Source organism: Alnus glutinosa, chromosome 12 (assembly GCF_958979055.1).
Source record: "Alnus glutinosa chromosome 12, dhAlnGlut1.1, whole genome shotgun sequence".
Taxonomy (NCBI): Eukaryota; Viridiplantae; Streptophyta; class Magnoliopsida; order Fagales; family Betulaceae; genus Alnus; species Alnus glutinosa.
The window spans coordinates 11,259,882-11,276,170 of record NC_084897.1 but is presented as its reverse complement, the minus strand read 5'-3'; the positions used below and the strand labels follow the sequence as shown (position 1 = coordinate 11,276,170).

Sequence of the window (16,289 nt, the reverse complement as noted above, 5' to 3'; positions counted from 1 at the left end):
TTTAACCTCATCATCTTCTCTCTTCACTCGACCATCACATGCATTAATTAATATCCATCGATCTCTTTCTGCCTTTGTGTGGCATGCATGTATCATATGCATAACCCTACCTAATTTTGCGTGCTTTTCTTCTACAACGACCCTATTATAAGTGTTCCACGTGCCTTAACTATAATCAATTATGTGTATATAGAAGCTCTTGTACACTCTCTCTTTGCAAGCTAGTTTTCAAGAAAATTGTTTTATCTGCCATTCTTTCTCCATTATTTTATTGTTTTCTTTCGTCTTTTGTTGCACATATACATATATTGAGTCACACATAGGGTATTTGCAAGGTCCATCCATGGGCCATGACCGATGCTATATAATAAATGTTCACAGAAACTCCAAAAAGAAACTCTATATTCTGTAGTATTCCTACACTATCCGCCTTAATTTGGAGGCTTGCACTGGTTCTGGACAAAATGCTTCTGCCTTACGAAGAAGGAGAAAACTTATTTTCCACTTTTAAAATGTTGAACAAAAATTTATATATATATATATATATATATGAAGTAATAGGAAATTATATCAGAATGGGAGGAGAACACAGGGTGGATGAATACAAAAGGTTTGCAATTTACAAAGTTATGACAACATGCTATCCTGATCATATATAATAACCTACAAACACATGAACATGTGAAACATGCCCCTTTTCAGCACAAAAGAATTGCACGTGTACCACCTAATTTGAAGCATCTACCACTCTGGAAGGCTTCAAATGCTTGCTGACCTTTTGATCAACCCCCAACCATTTTTGGATATATTTAAAAACCGTTTTGTCCCGTAACAATTCACGGTGACTAGCAGCAACTCCTACTCTTTCAACTGCTGCAAATCCATCAGCCTGTGCAATTGAAAGAAAATTTGTTTGGTAGAGAAAAGGTAAAATATGATAGAAAAGTTAATACTCGCAAAGAAATGTCAAAACTCCAACAGTGTGTATCACAAGAGCACACTAAGTAATCAAGCAAGAAAGTATTACAAATTTCTGTTCTTGGAACCGTGTAGGCTGTTGATTTCAAGATTGCAAATGTATACAACAAGTATACCCAAATATGGAAGTTAGATACGTAGTAAGATCTTACTACATCAATAACTAATCTCACAGCTTAGAAGGAAAAAAAAAAAAAACTAATCTCACAAAATAAATCTGAAATGTTCACTAACTTCTGATAATCTCCATGTTCAGACTACTATGTCTTACTTATTTTGTCTTGTTTAGCGGCCGATAAAACCTGCCCAGATATCCATGATCACTGTTGTTTAAATTTGTCAAAATTAAATCATCATTTTCCATTGTCCTTTTTGTTTAAATTTGCCATGGTGGTATGTAAAGTTTCGGGTGAAACAAGCCAAACCTACATGAGCTTTTGGCTGCTTGAGCTTTGCTTGACCGGATTTAGAAAGAGTTCATGATGTTAATTGAGCCACACCGAGCCAAGTCTAGCTCAAGCTTCGTAATTTTTTCATGACTGGAGTTTTACTTGCAAACCAAGAATTTGAATTGTTTTTTCAAGGTTTTGACACTGGACATCATCATAGAGGTTGTCCTTCATGATCAGCTGAAATTATGCATCAAATGAAAGTTCAGATAGAGCACCTTTGCTGATTCAGCAGGAACTGTTCCATCTCCGTCAACATAAGAATACTGGGGCTGGAACAAACAACTGATAACAAGTTATAAACAGAGATAAAATAACAAGAATATGTCAGTAGCTAATGCACAAATTCAAGGCCATGTGTGTTTGAGAATAATCATTTAAAGGGCTAGCTCCATTTCTTAGGTGTATAAAGAAAATCAAAAACTGCTATTAATTTGATTAACCACCATTTAAAGAAGAGCTCCTTCTTGATAGACATTTTAGTTTCAAAATTTGAGGGTTGATGGTTCAAGATATCTTCACATGCACTTAACTTATAGTGGGTTCATGATTTCACAATCAAATCAAATCACTCACCATCGAGTGGCATATTTCAGACAAGTCTTCAATTGGAGATGTTTCCGAACCATAGCTGCATTAAAAATGCATGTCAGATTGCATTAAACATTTTCATTATCATGCTCATGGGATAATAGTGATATTTTCTGAAGAACAAACTATATTGTCTAAAGCCAAAAACCACTACACAGTAAATTGATTCAATCATAATTTTGTTCTCAGCCTTTATCAAATTGATAGCTAATATCATCAGAATTGAAATTAAGGTTCTTCTATATACAACATCCAAATCTCAGTGTCAGTGAAGTTTTGTATCAATTTTGGGTTTACAGAAAGGCAGGTCATTTAGCAGATTATTAGATTTCATCCTACTAACCATTAGATTATATTTCAAGTTAAATTTCATTTATAATCTCTTTCTCCCAGATCTACATATCAGATATTGTTAACTTCAGTATTGCATTCATATGAAAAATAAACATTGCATAGCATGTACAACTAGAGTTAGTTAAAATAAGCTGGTGTTGGTGAGAGAGCTTCTTATCTTTGACCAACTATATCATGCACTCCAAACCCTTTTTAGATGTTCATATTTTGAAACAAATAAGGGATTATAGCTGGTCAGTTTCTTTGAAAGATTGCCACCATTGACCTTACAAAGCATTCCTAATTTGTAGAGTAATTCACTTACATACCAAACATCAAAAGGTGTGTCAAATGATGTTCCATAAATGTTATAGAAGCAGACCCCATCCGGTAATTTAGCATCATACGCAACTTGGCGAGTACCAGCAGCCCATTTGAGAATCTCAAAGTTAAAGGGCAAAGCTACCATTTTTCCATCATAATTTAGCTGCAATCAATACAGATGATATAAGCTTTGGCTACTCGTAGAAGAATTTATGATGAAACTGGACAAATATTGGGGAAAAGAGAGAAATGCTACAATTGCGTCCAGAAATGTTAGCAGCAATAAAAATATACTGATGCTTTTGTTATATAAAAAATAGCGGGAGTTTCTGTCATGCCCAGGAATAGGATTTTATACGGGTTCAAAAAAGAAGTTATTTTGTATTTATTAAGAACATAGGCATATAATTGTACATGTACATATTATTTTGTATATATACATGTAGTCTTTAAGCTATATTGAACATGGTTTGAGGTGTGTTAATGAGGTTATCACATAGAAAATCTAAATCATAAACCTTATAACTTATAAACTATAGTTCGTAGTCAGTAATAGAATTGGACATTCCATTTGATAGGACTATAACATATCAATCATGATGATCAATCTTAATCATGGAAGTAAAAACTTCTGGCTGATGTGTTGGTATGGTGACAATGCACTAAACGGATCACATGAGTTGTTATTCTATTATATCTACTCTCAATATGAATAATTTGAGTTCACAATTGCTTATAGCATTGACTCTCAATCCTAAGAGGAATGTGAATTCAAATATGCAATGGAGACCACTTTGATACATTTAGGAGTGAGATTTTTCAAGATCAAAATCTCATAATGAAACCTTTTGCAACTAGTCTAGCCTTGTATCGTTCCACACAAAACCATCGGCCTTATGCTTGATAGTGAACATCCACTTGCATCCAACAACCTTAACAAGATCCCAAGTATTGTTTTTGTGAAGGGCTTTTATCTCTTCTTGCATCATTGTCCTCCACTTTGGATCACTAAGTGCCTCCTATAGATTTCTAGGAATAGACACAGAAGACAATTTGAACACAAAAGAATGATATGATGGTGAGCGGTGCTGATAGGAAACAAAATCAGATATCAGATGGTGAATGTATGACCTAACTCCTTTGCATTTTGCAATAGGAATATTCATATCGTCAACAACTGGTATTACCGAATTCATATCAAGGATATAAGTAGTATTACCTAAGTTAGGATCAGATGTTTGGCATGTAGCATAGGGAATAGTCTGACTTTTATAGCGTCTGGAGTAAACTCTCAACTTGTCCACAGGTGGCGCATGAGTTATCAATATGTTGAGTAAGAGACTCATTAGTAAGCTATTGTTTCTCCTGCTCAAGCATAGGAGTAGGAACATGTAATGGATTCAAAACACCTTCCCTCGGACTCTCCCCCTGAAGAGGAGGTTGGGTTGAGAAGAAATATGGTTGTGTTTCAAAGTAACATCCATCAAAGCAAACTATTTTCTCGATGGGGGATGATAGCATTTCTACCCCGTCTACGTAGGAGAATAACCCACAAAAACACATTTGAGGGCCCGAAGATCTAACTTACCCTGAGCAGGACCATGAATATGGACAAAACAAACACATCCAAACACCTTTAGAGAGAGACCTTTTGAAGTAGAGAAAAGTGGGGACAACACCTCAAGGGGTGTTTTGAAATCTAAGACCCGAGAAGTCATCCTATTGATAAGATATGCAGTGGTGAGTAAGGCATCCCCCCAATAAGATTTGGGAACATGCATATCAAGCATTAAGGATTGAGTTACCTTAAGAAGGTGTCGATTTTTTTGTGCAGCAATCCCATTCTGCTGAGGAGTCATCAAGTGGCTTGATGGATAATGCCATGTTTACGAAAATACATTCCAAGATCACCCAACATATACTCACCTCCATGGTTAGAACGAACAATTTTGATGTTAGTATGAAACTGGGTCTGAATCATCTTGTGAAACATCTGACATCTGATACACAGAGACCACATCACTTTTATCCTTTAACAAATACTCATGTGGTCCGAGAAAAATCATCAATAAAAGAAATGAACCACCGATAACCAGACAAAAAAACCACCTGTGAAGGGCTCCACACATCAATATAAACAAGAACAAAAGGCTTAGCACTTTTATTGATACTAGGAGAAAAAGACACACGATAGTGTTTGGCAAGTTCACAAGTTTCACACTGAAACTTAGAAACGTTATTATGTAAAAATAAAGAAGGAAACATGTGTTGCAACAATAAAAAAGGATGCCCTAATTGCTGATGCCAGAGCCAGATTCTTGTTGTAGAGTCATCCGCCCTAACATTATGATAAGCCTGTGTGAGTTGACCTTGTGTCTTGGGTTGAAAATCCAGGTAGTACAAACCATCCCTCAAACTACCACTGCCAATCATCCTTCCAGTGACTAGGTCTTGAAAGAAACAATAATGAGAGTAAAAAATGACTCGACAATTCAACTCATAGGTAATACATGCAATGGATAATAAATTAGCAGCAAAATCAAGTACATGAAGAACAAAAGACAAGGTCATTGAGGGTGTAACAGAAATTGATCTTTTACCCAAAACTAGGAACAGAGAACCATCGGTTATTCTAAATTTTTCTCTGCCAAAACAAGAATTATATGACAGAAATAATAGACATATACTAGTCATATAATTTAAGGCACCATAGTCAATGACCCAAGGATCATCAAAGTGAGTAGTGGAAGCATTCAGAACAGTAGCTAAATTGATTGTATGAACGAAGGAAGAGAATGCAATGGCAGGCGTGTCCAATCAAAGCATAATTCAATGGAGAGTCCGCAAGTATCAACAAAAAGAGGATTAGTATCTGGTATGAAAACAACCATCTCTACCATGGATGATTGGCCTGAGGCCTGGTTCCTCCATCTATGTGACCCCCGCGACCTCAAGTAGGACATCCATGAAGTCTCCAACAAGTTTCTCGAATATGTCAAGACCAATTACAATGGTCACAAAATAATGTCCTTGTCATCTAAGGTTGCATATGTAACGATCCACCCCCAATGACACAATACTGTCCGCTTTTGGCTCCCCATATCAGACTTCTCACTTCCTAGGAGGTCACCCATCCTGGGATTGCTCTCGCAGCGGCTCGCTTAACTGCGGAGTTCTGATAGGTTCATTGCCATCACGGCTTCAAAGGGACTAGTCCTTTTGAGGTGATAGCGCAGATATGGCTAGAGCTTTTCCTTGGGTCGTTACAAATGGTATCAGAGCCACCTAGTAACGCCAGGTCATGTGGTACTGGAGCACTGCATGACATGGCCCTGACGAGGACGTCAGCGGTTTAAGGGGGGGAGTTTGTAACACCCCGGTCCCATATTGGGAAGAGATGAATTGTTTACATAGAGTGAGTAATTTATATAGATATTCATGGGTGCTAAGTCCCACATTGCCTAGTTACTAGGTGAAACTGGGCTTTATAATGGATTCTAAGGAAGCTTCAAATTGACTAGTCCTTTTGGGGTGATAGCGCAGATGTGGCTAGCGCTTTTCCTTGGGTCGTTACAAATGGTATCAGAGCCATTGCCCAGCCTGAGATAGTGGGAGCGTGCACAAGCCCAATGAGGGACGCCAGCGGGGACGCTGGGTCCAAAGAGGGGGTGATTGTGACGTCCCACATCGCCTGGGAATGAGGATGTGCTTATATGTATAAATGCACCCTTTATGACACAACGCGTCTGGAGCCCAAATGGTTGGGTGTAAGGAACAAAGCCTTGAGGTTGAGGGTTCGAGTAGTCCCAAGATATCAGAGAGGACAATATTGTGGGTGGGGTTACCATGGCTGCGGCGTGCTCTAATACCACAACAACGCGTTTTAAAGTCGTGATGGTCATGAATCTATCAGAACTCCGCAGTTAAGTGTGCTTCTGCGAGAGTAATCCCAGGATGGGTGACCTCCTGGGAAGTCTAGTTTTGGGAGCCAAAAGCGGACAATATTGTATCATTAGGGGTGGGTCGTTACAGCATATGTTACTCTACCACCATCTGGACTTTTGAAACCACCTTTCGAATTGTGTTGATATGCACTTACTAGCACAGATTGAGTTTGTGACTTGGAATGAACCATTGTGCTATGACGTGAAATTCAGACATCCAATTACACCATCTTGAATTCAAACATCCAACCAAACAGCTCCAGCACACAACACATGGGCTCAAGCGAAATCACAAAACAGTAAAAGGGAAGGTTGTGCTGTCTGAACAGCGCCGCCGCGCACTGCTGCCGGAGACAAATCACCACCACCAAAATACACCGGTAGGCCTTATAAACTCCAGGAAAAAACCAGAAACTGCCGGTAATCCAAAGGAGACAACCCTTCATGATCAATTCATCCAAAAATCACTCCACTCAGTGATCGAAGATTGATCGTTCCACCAAATTTGCACCAGTCACCGGTGGTGCGACCCAGACTACGCTGAGCAACCCTTTGCCACGAAGGTCATGTCGGGTTCACCAGTCACGCAACCACAATGACGTGGGTGCGAGACAGTGAACCCAACTCATATGGAATCGCACGATCTAAAGAAGAAAAAAACTCAAGAACCCAAAAGAGAGACTGCTCTGATACTAAGTTGAAGTGAAGAGAAAAACATAAGAGAAGAAGATGAATTGTTTTATTCCATGTTGTTCCATACATTTACATGGGTTTAAATAGGAGAGAAATAATAGGAGATTACAATCAGAATAATAGACATAAATAAGAGAATAAAATCATGATATATTGGTATTTTCCATCTGCAACCTTGTCAGTTTATGGCAATGTCATTTTTATGTATGGTCTCACCTAGGAAGGATCTGAGGGAGGAGGGAGAGGCTCTCGAAACCAAACGAAATTAGAAGGAACACAGGAATTACCACCATTCCTATGACTGCTTTTGTCTCGAAGAGCCAACAAAGGGGCAGCCCCCTCTCTCTATCTCGGTCTCGGTTTAGCATCATATATCGATCTGGAGAAAATTTAGATTGGGTGTAGCGCAGATTAAGGAGCTGCTCCTCTATGTTGTGGCTGTGGAGGTGGGGGCTGCTGCCTTACATGCATCAATTAATCGCAAATACACAAGCTTTGACATAGAAGAGTCATAAATATATAACAACTTAAAAATTTAGTTTTGTGAATTTGAGCAATTAAAATGCATGAGAGGAAATAAAATCTTCTTTTATCATGCAAAAAAACCTATTGAGATAAAGACCAGCACTATAGGAAATTACAGAACAAAATTATACTGGCGAAGGCGCATAAGGAATCTCAAGACCAATATTAATTATTTTCACGCCAAGTAAATTGTGAGCATATTACCTCATTACGCCTCAGTGCTTCTTCAAACAGAGTGATACTTTCAATTGGGCCATAGGATTCCAAATCGACAGAAACTTCCCCATCCATGGAATGCTTTCGCCAAACTTGAATTTCTGGCTGTTTTTTCCACTTAAATTCTGGATTTGCCAACATCTCATAGATTGATGGGCACTCAACCAACTATATATAAAAAGAAACAAAAGTCATCTCACAGTACTTAGTATATTAACCAAAACATCATTAGAAAATAAGGGTGTAGTATTGAATTTGATGAGGCAGGATCATTATTGGAAACTCTAAGAACGAACTCTCTAATTTGAGAAAGATGGCAGCTAAAGCTAACCAGAGTTTCCTTGTCACATGGTATTAGAAGCAATATCTCACTTCTTTAGACCTGATGCTAGCAAGTTGAACACATAGTAAATTGTACACGCAACTTAGGAGTACAACTTATACTAATCCTCAATGGAGTGTCATGTGCCTGAATAGATTGCCAAAGTCAAATTGAATCAGACAGCCTCAACAATTTCCTAGATGTTACTGAAGAAAGGCACATGATCGTCCAAACAACATTCCTTGAGCATTTGACAATCATGCTTCTAATTCTGTACCACTTATTCATTTCCTTTTAGGATTTCCTATTTGTTATAACTACATTATGAAACACTACCTACTGGTTATGCTTCAAATTGGAAGGATAGTTTCACCAAGAAAGATGCTTGGCATGACATGAACAAGTTCCCATTTTAGGTTTTAAATCCAATGACTGGGCCAAATTCTCAAATTGAGGAATTACCAGCTGGTGCATTGTCCACCTTGATACAAAAAAGAAGCTTTCAAAGCCTTGAACAAACTGCAACCCAGTTAAGAGTGAATCATTGATGCATCCTGGTGCACCTGTTAATTGTGTTACAGAATTAATACTGGAGTACAATTTGACAAGACATCATGAAAAAATAACGGAGGGAAAGAAAAGAAATAGGAAATTTCAGAACAGTTAATCTGAGCTAAAATTCTTCACGTTCTTTAATGGTATTCTTAGACTCCTTGCTCTACTCATGTCTCATTGTAAAGATAGAAGTATAACTTCATTGGCACACTTGTGCACTTTGTGTTACATTTTTATCCTCATTATTTGTATTTACAATAAATGCTGTAGGTAATACAAGATTTCTACAAGAGGAGAGTAAAGAAATATCAAATAAAAAATGTTGGAAGATAGCAATTGGCAAGTCAAGAAACATGTTTGTGGATCCATGCAGCCAAATCCAAGGCGGTTGGGATAAAGTTCACGTTTTAACTATGAGGAACATAGTCACAAAAAAAAAAAAAAAAAAAAAAAAAAAAAAAAAAAAGGGTAAGAGAAATGAGGCTGCAAAGATACTTGAGTGGTGATAAAAGGAAAGATATAATAAGAAACAAGAGCACTCATGATGAGGAAGAGGTATCCCAGTTGAGAACCAGGTGAGTGAAATTGTTACGATTCTAGTATCCCATATGGCTTAAGTCTAATCTTAACCATATGTATATAAGCTCTTGGACACCCTCCCCTTGCAAACTGGTTTTCAAGGGTGAGTTCTACCCAAAGTTTGTATCATTTAATATCAGAGCCAAGCACCACGTCACGGGTTCGAGTTACGGAGGTGGCAACCTATAAAATATAGTGAGTTGTAGTGGACGTCGGCTATAGGGCATGGTGGCATGTTATGATTCTAGAGTCCTACATGGCTTAAGTCTCATCTTAGTCATGTGTATATAAACTCTTCTGCACCCTCCCTTTGCAAGCCAGTCTTCAAGGGTGAGTTCTACACAAGGTTTGTATCAAAAGTTATCTAGGCCATTGAATGCATGAACCACTTATAAGCAGTCATTAATTGAAGCTGAAAGTGCTTATACATCCTTTTCGAGTGGAGAATGGAGCCTCTTAACACTGACAAGCAGGACCAGATCAACACTAATCTCTGAAACATGGAAAGAACAACAACCCTCCGCATTTCAAGGGCTCCAACCAAAATGGGTCCCTATACAGGTTAGGAGTTCAAAAAAAATGTGGTGTACCCCTTAATTAGTTTGTATTTATGGTTCCGACAAATTGCATCTGTTATGTTTCAAATGTAAATGGAAGAAATTGTGTTGGGGCCACTACTTATCACTTTTCTATTGCCTTAACATGTCTGCCGTATAAAATGCCTAACTTATTGCTTAAATGAGTGGCTATAGGTAAATAAAAAATATTAATCATCGTAGTGGCCCTATACCACCACTATTCCAGCCTTGTGGAATCACTGATGCAGTATACGGTTTTGTACTACTAATTCAAATGGTTTCACGATTCCCAAAAAACACATGGAGAGACAGCTTTAACAGTTCTCCAAATTAATTGATAATAATGCATGCTAAATTAAATTGTAAGAAACTTCAACCAATACTCCAAGCTCATAACTCCAATGAACTTTCAGCTTTACTGCAAATTTTTGTTTGCGTTGATCATAATTAGAAGACTTTTCATTCCTATTCTATTTCCCCCTTTGTTTCTCTCTTTCTTTTTTTCTTTCTTTTTTCGCTTCAGCAAAACCCAATTATTTTGACTTTCAGCAATGTAGAAAGTTGTTCCCAAAACACTGAAAAGAACCTTTATCTCTTTGAATCTATTAAGTAACAGTTCTGACAATTATTATTATTAAAACCCACTATATTTCTGATGGATTACTGAAAAGTGAGTGGAATTGTTTTCTCTCTATCTCAGAGTAGTCAATCAATGATTTGAGGCAATTTTTGTTGATTTCCTATAAAGTAGATTACCTTGAAAAGGGCACGCAATGCAAATCCACTTATTCACATACTTGGAAAATACCTGCAGACAGAAAGTTAAATCACTAGTCATGCCTCTTGTGGCACAGGAGTTTATTACTTTTTGCATATGTCCCATGAAACAACTAATTAACAAGATAAATTTGCGCACATCATTATGGAGTGAAATGAAACACAACACTAGCATCCCACCCATTGAATGTGAAATTATATTGACTTTTCTACCACCAGAAGCTTCGTGAGCAGCTTTCAACTTCACTTGAAGACCTTCCATTAACTTGTCAATTCTGCCAATGATATATTGCAGGTAACTATGAGCAACATTAAGACACTCTTAATAGCCACTGTTGTAATAATTAAACCTTGTCTAGCGGTCTAGATGTTGAGTCACTTAAGAATTGCATCACCAAAATATCAACTTGAACACCAAAAAAGCAACTGATAAAAATGGATTACCTATTGCTTTGCCGGAAATCATAACCATATCCAAATAATGTGGTTCCCTTCTTATACCCACATTTAACAAGCATATCAATCATAGCATGAAAATGATATACCTCTGTCAAATGTATAAGTTTTATCACCTGGAACATCAAGGAATATGATATCAGAAACAAATGAGAGGGAAAGAATACAAAATTTTGAAAGTAATGAAGATGGAATGGAAGTTTCTGCGACTCTCAAACCAACTCTCATGTTTCAATGATGATTTTAACTAAACTGTTTCCTAGTGGGTGTGGAATTCCATGATCCAAGAATTGACTGGAATGTAGTGCTCACAGATAAAGCCATAACTATTATCTAATTAGTCGGTTAGCTGGCGATGATAGTACCAGAGGGAAAGTCCGACAGGAACTTCACATGACCATATCTGCTGCAATTACCAGTCATTCTGAAAGAACAGGTGAAGGCTGAAGGGGAAGAACCATTAGTTGATCATATCTGAAAGCATAGTAATGTGTGGTATGAAGGCAACAAGTGAACAAGTAGTTGATCAAATCAAAAGCAAGATAAACAGGAGATGAGTGACTTTGAACATCAATGTGTTATTTGTTTAAACATATAAATGTCAAATAATTTCTTGGCAGTAATTGTCAGTGCACAAATTCAAAAAAACGCAGCACTTGACTAGCTAGGAAACCAAAAGCCGAGTGCAAGAGAACATTAGGAAGAAAGACAGAGACTAAGAGGAAGTGAGAGAGAGAGAGAGAGAGGGGACGCTTCCCAAGTTTTATTTTTTTATAAGTCATTAATTTATGATGATCATAAGCGAAAACAAGAAAAACTCCCTTGTTTATAGAGATAAGTCAGCTGGGCCACTATTTATGAATTTGTAATTTTTTTTTCAAAATGAATTTTAATGAAAGTTAGGCCTATTCTAAATCATGTTTGTAATTGGTGATCACTCAAATCAAGAACAGCTGCATGTTTTATTTACTTCGGATCAACCAACCCCAAGTGGTGGAGAAGTTCCACAACCATCTGATTTTGAAAAAGAAAAAAAAAATCAACCTGTATGGAAAAAGTACTATATGCTACATCAGTACAGGACTTTGAGAATCCATGGAGAGGTTTATTGATCATACCAATGACGGATCTAAAATATCAATTGCGTACAGCCCATAATCATCATCGGGAACTACAATTTCAGTGGCATCATCCAATGTTTCTGTATAACCTAAAAAAAACACACACACACACACACACACACACAAAGTTAAGGCAGACTAATTTGGGGAAACAAAATTAATATGCCATTGGAAATAAAAATAAAAGAACTCAGATATAAAGACAAGAAAGCTAAATTGCAGATGACAGTACCACCATCTCTCCAAACAGTTGAAATAAAACTATTGCATTATCGAACATAATAGATATGGAAACACAAACACCTCCATTACCATTACATTAATCAACTTATAGAGTCACAGGATCACACTTTAGTAATTTTCCTAGAACTGTTGTAATGAATAAATATGAATGAGCAAGCAATATATTTGAGGGAGAGAGAGAGAGAGAGATACAATCATGCACTTTGAATATAATTTCGGAATTATAAGTAACATCTAACTGCAAATAATTCAAAAGTCCCTGAATAATTCAGAGTTTTGAATTTTGTGAATTACTAGTAACATCTAAGAACGTTATGGAAATATTAATGATAGTTTGGAAATTATTGGACATGTCTAGGATTATCATTATTAATGATTGCTAATCACTTTTGTCACTAAATAATTTGAATTTGCAAAAAGAAACTATTACCAACAACTTAAGAACTACGAAAATCAATTATATCAATTTAGAAATTTTTGTGAGGCTTCCACGAATAACACAGTTTATAATATTGCGCAAAATAAATTATGGTTTTATTTGGTTAAATTATGATCAAGTTCAGGAAAGATTAGCCATTGTTTAACAATTGACAAACATAGCCAAACATTGAAAAAAAAAAAAAAAAAAAAGACAAAAAAACAGTTTCCTTGAGGGTCAACTATTAACAAACCCAAGATTCACCGTCTGAGTTTCTTTTGTTTTTCCCGGCAACCAAACACTGTATTTGAGCTTAAACATCACTATCAATTATGTTCATTTCTCTTCTTTTTTTTCTGTTATGGGTTGGGGGGGAGCAATAACCACAATCAACTTCAACTCATAACGCAATTCAACTAAGATTTAGTTATCCTTAACTTTCTCAGCAACACAGAGGAAAAATAAAATAAAATTAAAAAAATTTCATTTTCTTCAAATTTTTCCTATACTTTCTTCGCAATTAAATAATGGAAAAAGAGTAATCACACAGTGTAACTTACATGCAAAAACACACACACACAACAACTATAAATACACGCATATATACATATGCATATACACACTCCGACATGCACAAACCAACACACACACACACATATATATATATATATATGCGCGCGAGAGAGAGAGAGAGGTAACCTGTGGCAGGGTTATAGACAGACCAGAGCTTCTTCTTGAACTCGAGGTCCGCCAGTAGGATCCGGACCCAGAGCCGGGTCTCAAATCCGAACTTCTTCTTCTTGGAGTGGAGAATGGAGCCTCCCATGCCAGAGACGAGCAGAACCGGGTCGAGATCGGTCCCGGAATTGTCGGAGCTCCGTTCTCCAAAGCACGGACAGGAAAACAGCCCTCCGAACATTGGTGGGAGCAGGAATGGCAAGTTCGGGTTCGGGTTTTGAAATGGCGGAGGTGGTAGTTATATAGAGCCGTTTCCCTCGGGAAATCTCTGTTCTTGAAAGAGTCTAGGGAGTAGAGAGAGTGACTGAAAAGTGAAAAGATATAAGTATTTGCATGTTGGCCATTGCACTTTGTTCTTATTTTTAAACATTTCTCAGTCTTTCTAAGTTTTAACCACATTTCTTCTGTAAAGAAATTCTCATAGTTTTGTCTACTATTTTAATTCTTTTAAAAATAGTCTGACAAAAAATAATTCTTACAATAAAATCAAACACAACCAATAAGATAAATAAGCAATATGATTAAAACAATAAATTGGAAAGAGATTATAAGTTAAATAGTCTTTAGCAGTTATAATTTAAATCATCCATTTTATATATAATAAGGTTCGACTATATAAACATATATATATATATATATATATATATATATATATATATATATATATATATATATATAATTAAACTTAAATTAGTAACATCTATTATGTACTATTGTAGTACGTGAACGTAATATATAAACTCAAAATTTTGTTCAAAGAAAGGAATAAAAAGTGAAACTAATTAAGAAAAAGTAGAAATACTAAAAAATAGAGGGACCAATGCGTAAAAGTAGAGCTATCTAAAGCCTAAAATAAATACATGTCACGCCAATTCACACCCACCTCTTCTATCACGCGTAGCCACACCACACGGCTCGTCCCACCTAACCGTCAAGTGGGTCAGGCTTTGTTCAATTCATCTCTAAATTATTGTCAATATGTTTTTTTTTTTCTTCTTCTTCTTTCTAAATTATGTTTTTTCAGTAGTTAAAAACATGTTAGCATGTGTTAGGAATAATCATGCTTTAAGTCGAATTTGAGTAATAATTTCAATTCGAGTCCAATAAAAATTAATTAAAGAATATAGGCAACAGTTAATTTACAGTTAAATGGAAAGAGGACTCTCAAACTAAATCAAACTCTAAGCACTCTTAAATTAAGTGGAAGTAAAAAATTCAATTCAGGCTTCACTCTACCTCTTTATATATAAATAAGCTTATACCTCATATATAAATGATAGATTGGTTATTTTATACGGTGGGTATGCTTTTTTTCTTATAAGTTAATTTAGGCGGATTGAGACCTCTAGAAGGGCCGTACTGAAAACTGTTATAGTCACACGCCACAAGCCGACAACTATGTTTAATGTTATTAAAAGAATATATAAATTTTATAAATCATATGATAATTTTATAAATTGGAAAAAATTTCAAATGAATTTAAAAGAAAAGTATATACTTATTGCAATTGGTTTCCTATTTGGACCGTACGTGAGAAAGGCAGATGTAGAAGTCAAAATCGGGTGGAATGGAGTACGGGACCGTCGGGACGTGCATGGCATCTAAGATAGAATATTCTTGGAATTGTCCTTACTAGAATTAAGCACCACAAAATCATATTCATTGTTTTTTTTTTTTCTTTTTCTTTTCTCTTTTAATTTAAGGATCAAATTCTAACCCTTCTTTAGAAGAAAGAGAAATGTCCATAAACAAACAATCATCCGAGGCCCACGAGAAGCTCAACGAAGTAAATACTGTTTAGAACACTTGTTACCATTAAATAAAAACAATAAAATAAAATAAAAAAATTGCCAACCAGTTGGTGTCATTTTTTTTTATATCATTTGCTTTTGGCCGTGATACCAAAGTGTCTAGAATTTTTTTTTAACAACACTTCTTTTTTAAGCGTCATAAATCTGTCGTTTCAATGAAAAACAACATAAATATATTCACGTCATTTACATATAAACGGCATTACAAATAATGCCTCCACCCCCTCCCTTCCACAAACACAATGCACTAATATATTTCAAATAAAAATTCTGCAATGATCGATAAAGATACTCAAACTAAACAAAAGCAATTAAATCATCTACACATCAATACCAATGTTTTAAAAAACGTTTGACACTTTAAAAGAAATAATTCTCCAAAACATCCAAGAATTCATTAAGAAGATATATAGAATGAGTGCACAGACAAGACACTTACAACCATTGTAGTAGTTCTAGATTTTGTGCGCAATGAGCTCCTCACTCATCTCTAGTGGTGGGCCAAGATTTTAGTTCATTGGGAGAAAAATTAAAAAAATAGAAATGAACAAAATTTTATTTAAAAATATTAAAGAATGTAACTAATGAACTAGATAAATAATTATTATTATTGTATAGAACATATAAATATAGCTTAC

At 36.0% G+C, this 16,289-nt stretch overlaps 1 protein-coding gene across 2 annotated transcripts; it reads right to left on the bottom strand.

Annotated features, from left to right (window-relative positions):
* Nucleotides 1-513: 513 nt before the first annotated feature.
* LOC133852212 (phospholipase A(1) LCAT3) lies at nt 514-14,120 on the bottom strand. Of its 2 annotated transcripts, none has more exons than XM_062288914.1 (11): nt 13,802-14,120; nt 12,439-12,530; nt 11,309-11,436; nt 11,004-11,139; nt 10,844-10,895; nt 8,838-8,938; nt 8,042-8,221; nt 2,681-2,838; nt 2,004-2,058; nt 1,646-1,699; nt 514-889 (listed from the first exon to the last, which is right to left on the bottom strand). In XM_062288914.1, exons 1-11 carry the CDS (start codon nt 14,019-14,021, stop codon nt 728-730), a joined length of 1,338 nt encoding a protein of 445 aa, XP_062144898.1. In that variant the 5' UTR covers nt 14,022-14,120; the 3' UTR covers nt 514-727. The 2 variants fall into 2 exon arrangements, 1 of the variants encoding a protein (XP_062144898.1); XR_009895904.1 differs by having other exon boundaries at nt 803-889; nt 2,677-2,838.
* Between the last annotated feature and the right edge of the window lie 2,169 nt (nt 14,121-16,289).

What these genes read in the sequence shown, in the direction of transcription:
- LOC133852212 (XM_062288914.1), bottom strand. Translation starts at nt 14,021, where the DNA reads ATGTTCGGAGGGCTGTTTTCCTGTCCGTGCTTTGGAGAACGGAGCTCC. An exon ending in AAGCACTGAGGCGTAATGAG is followed by an intron (nt 2,839 to 8,041) that starts GTAATATGCTCA and finishes TATTGATTGCAG; the next exon opens with CTAAATTATGATGGAAAAAT. An exon ending in GACACACCTTTTGATGTTTG is followed by an intron (nt 2,059 to 2,680) that starts GTATGTAAGTGA and finishes TTTTTAATGCAG; the next exon opens with CTATGGTTCGGAAACATCTC.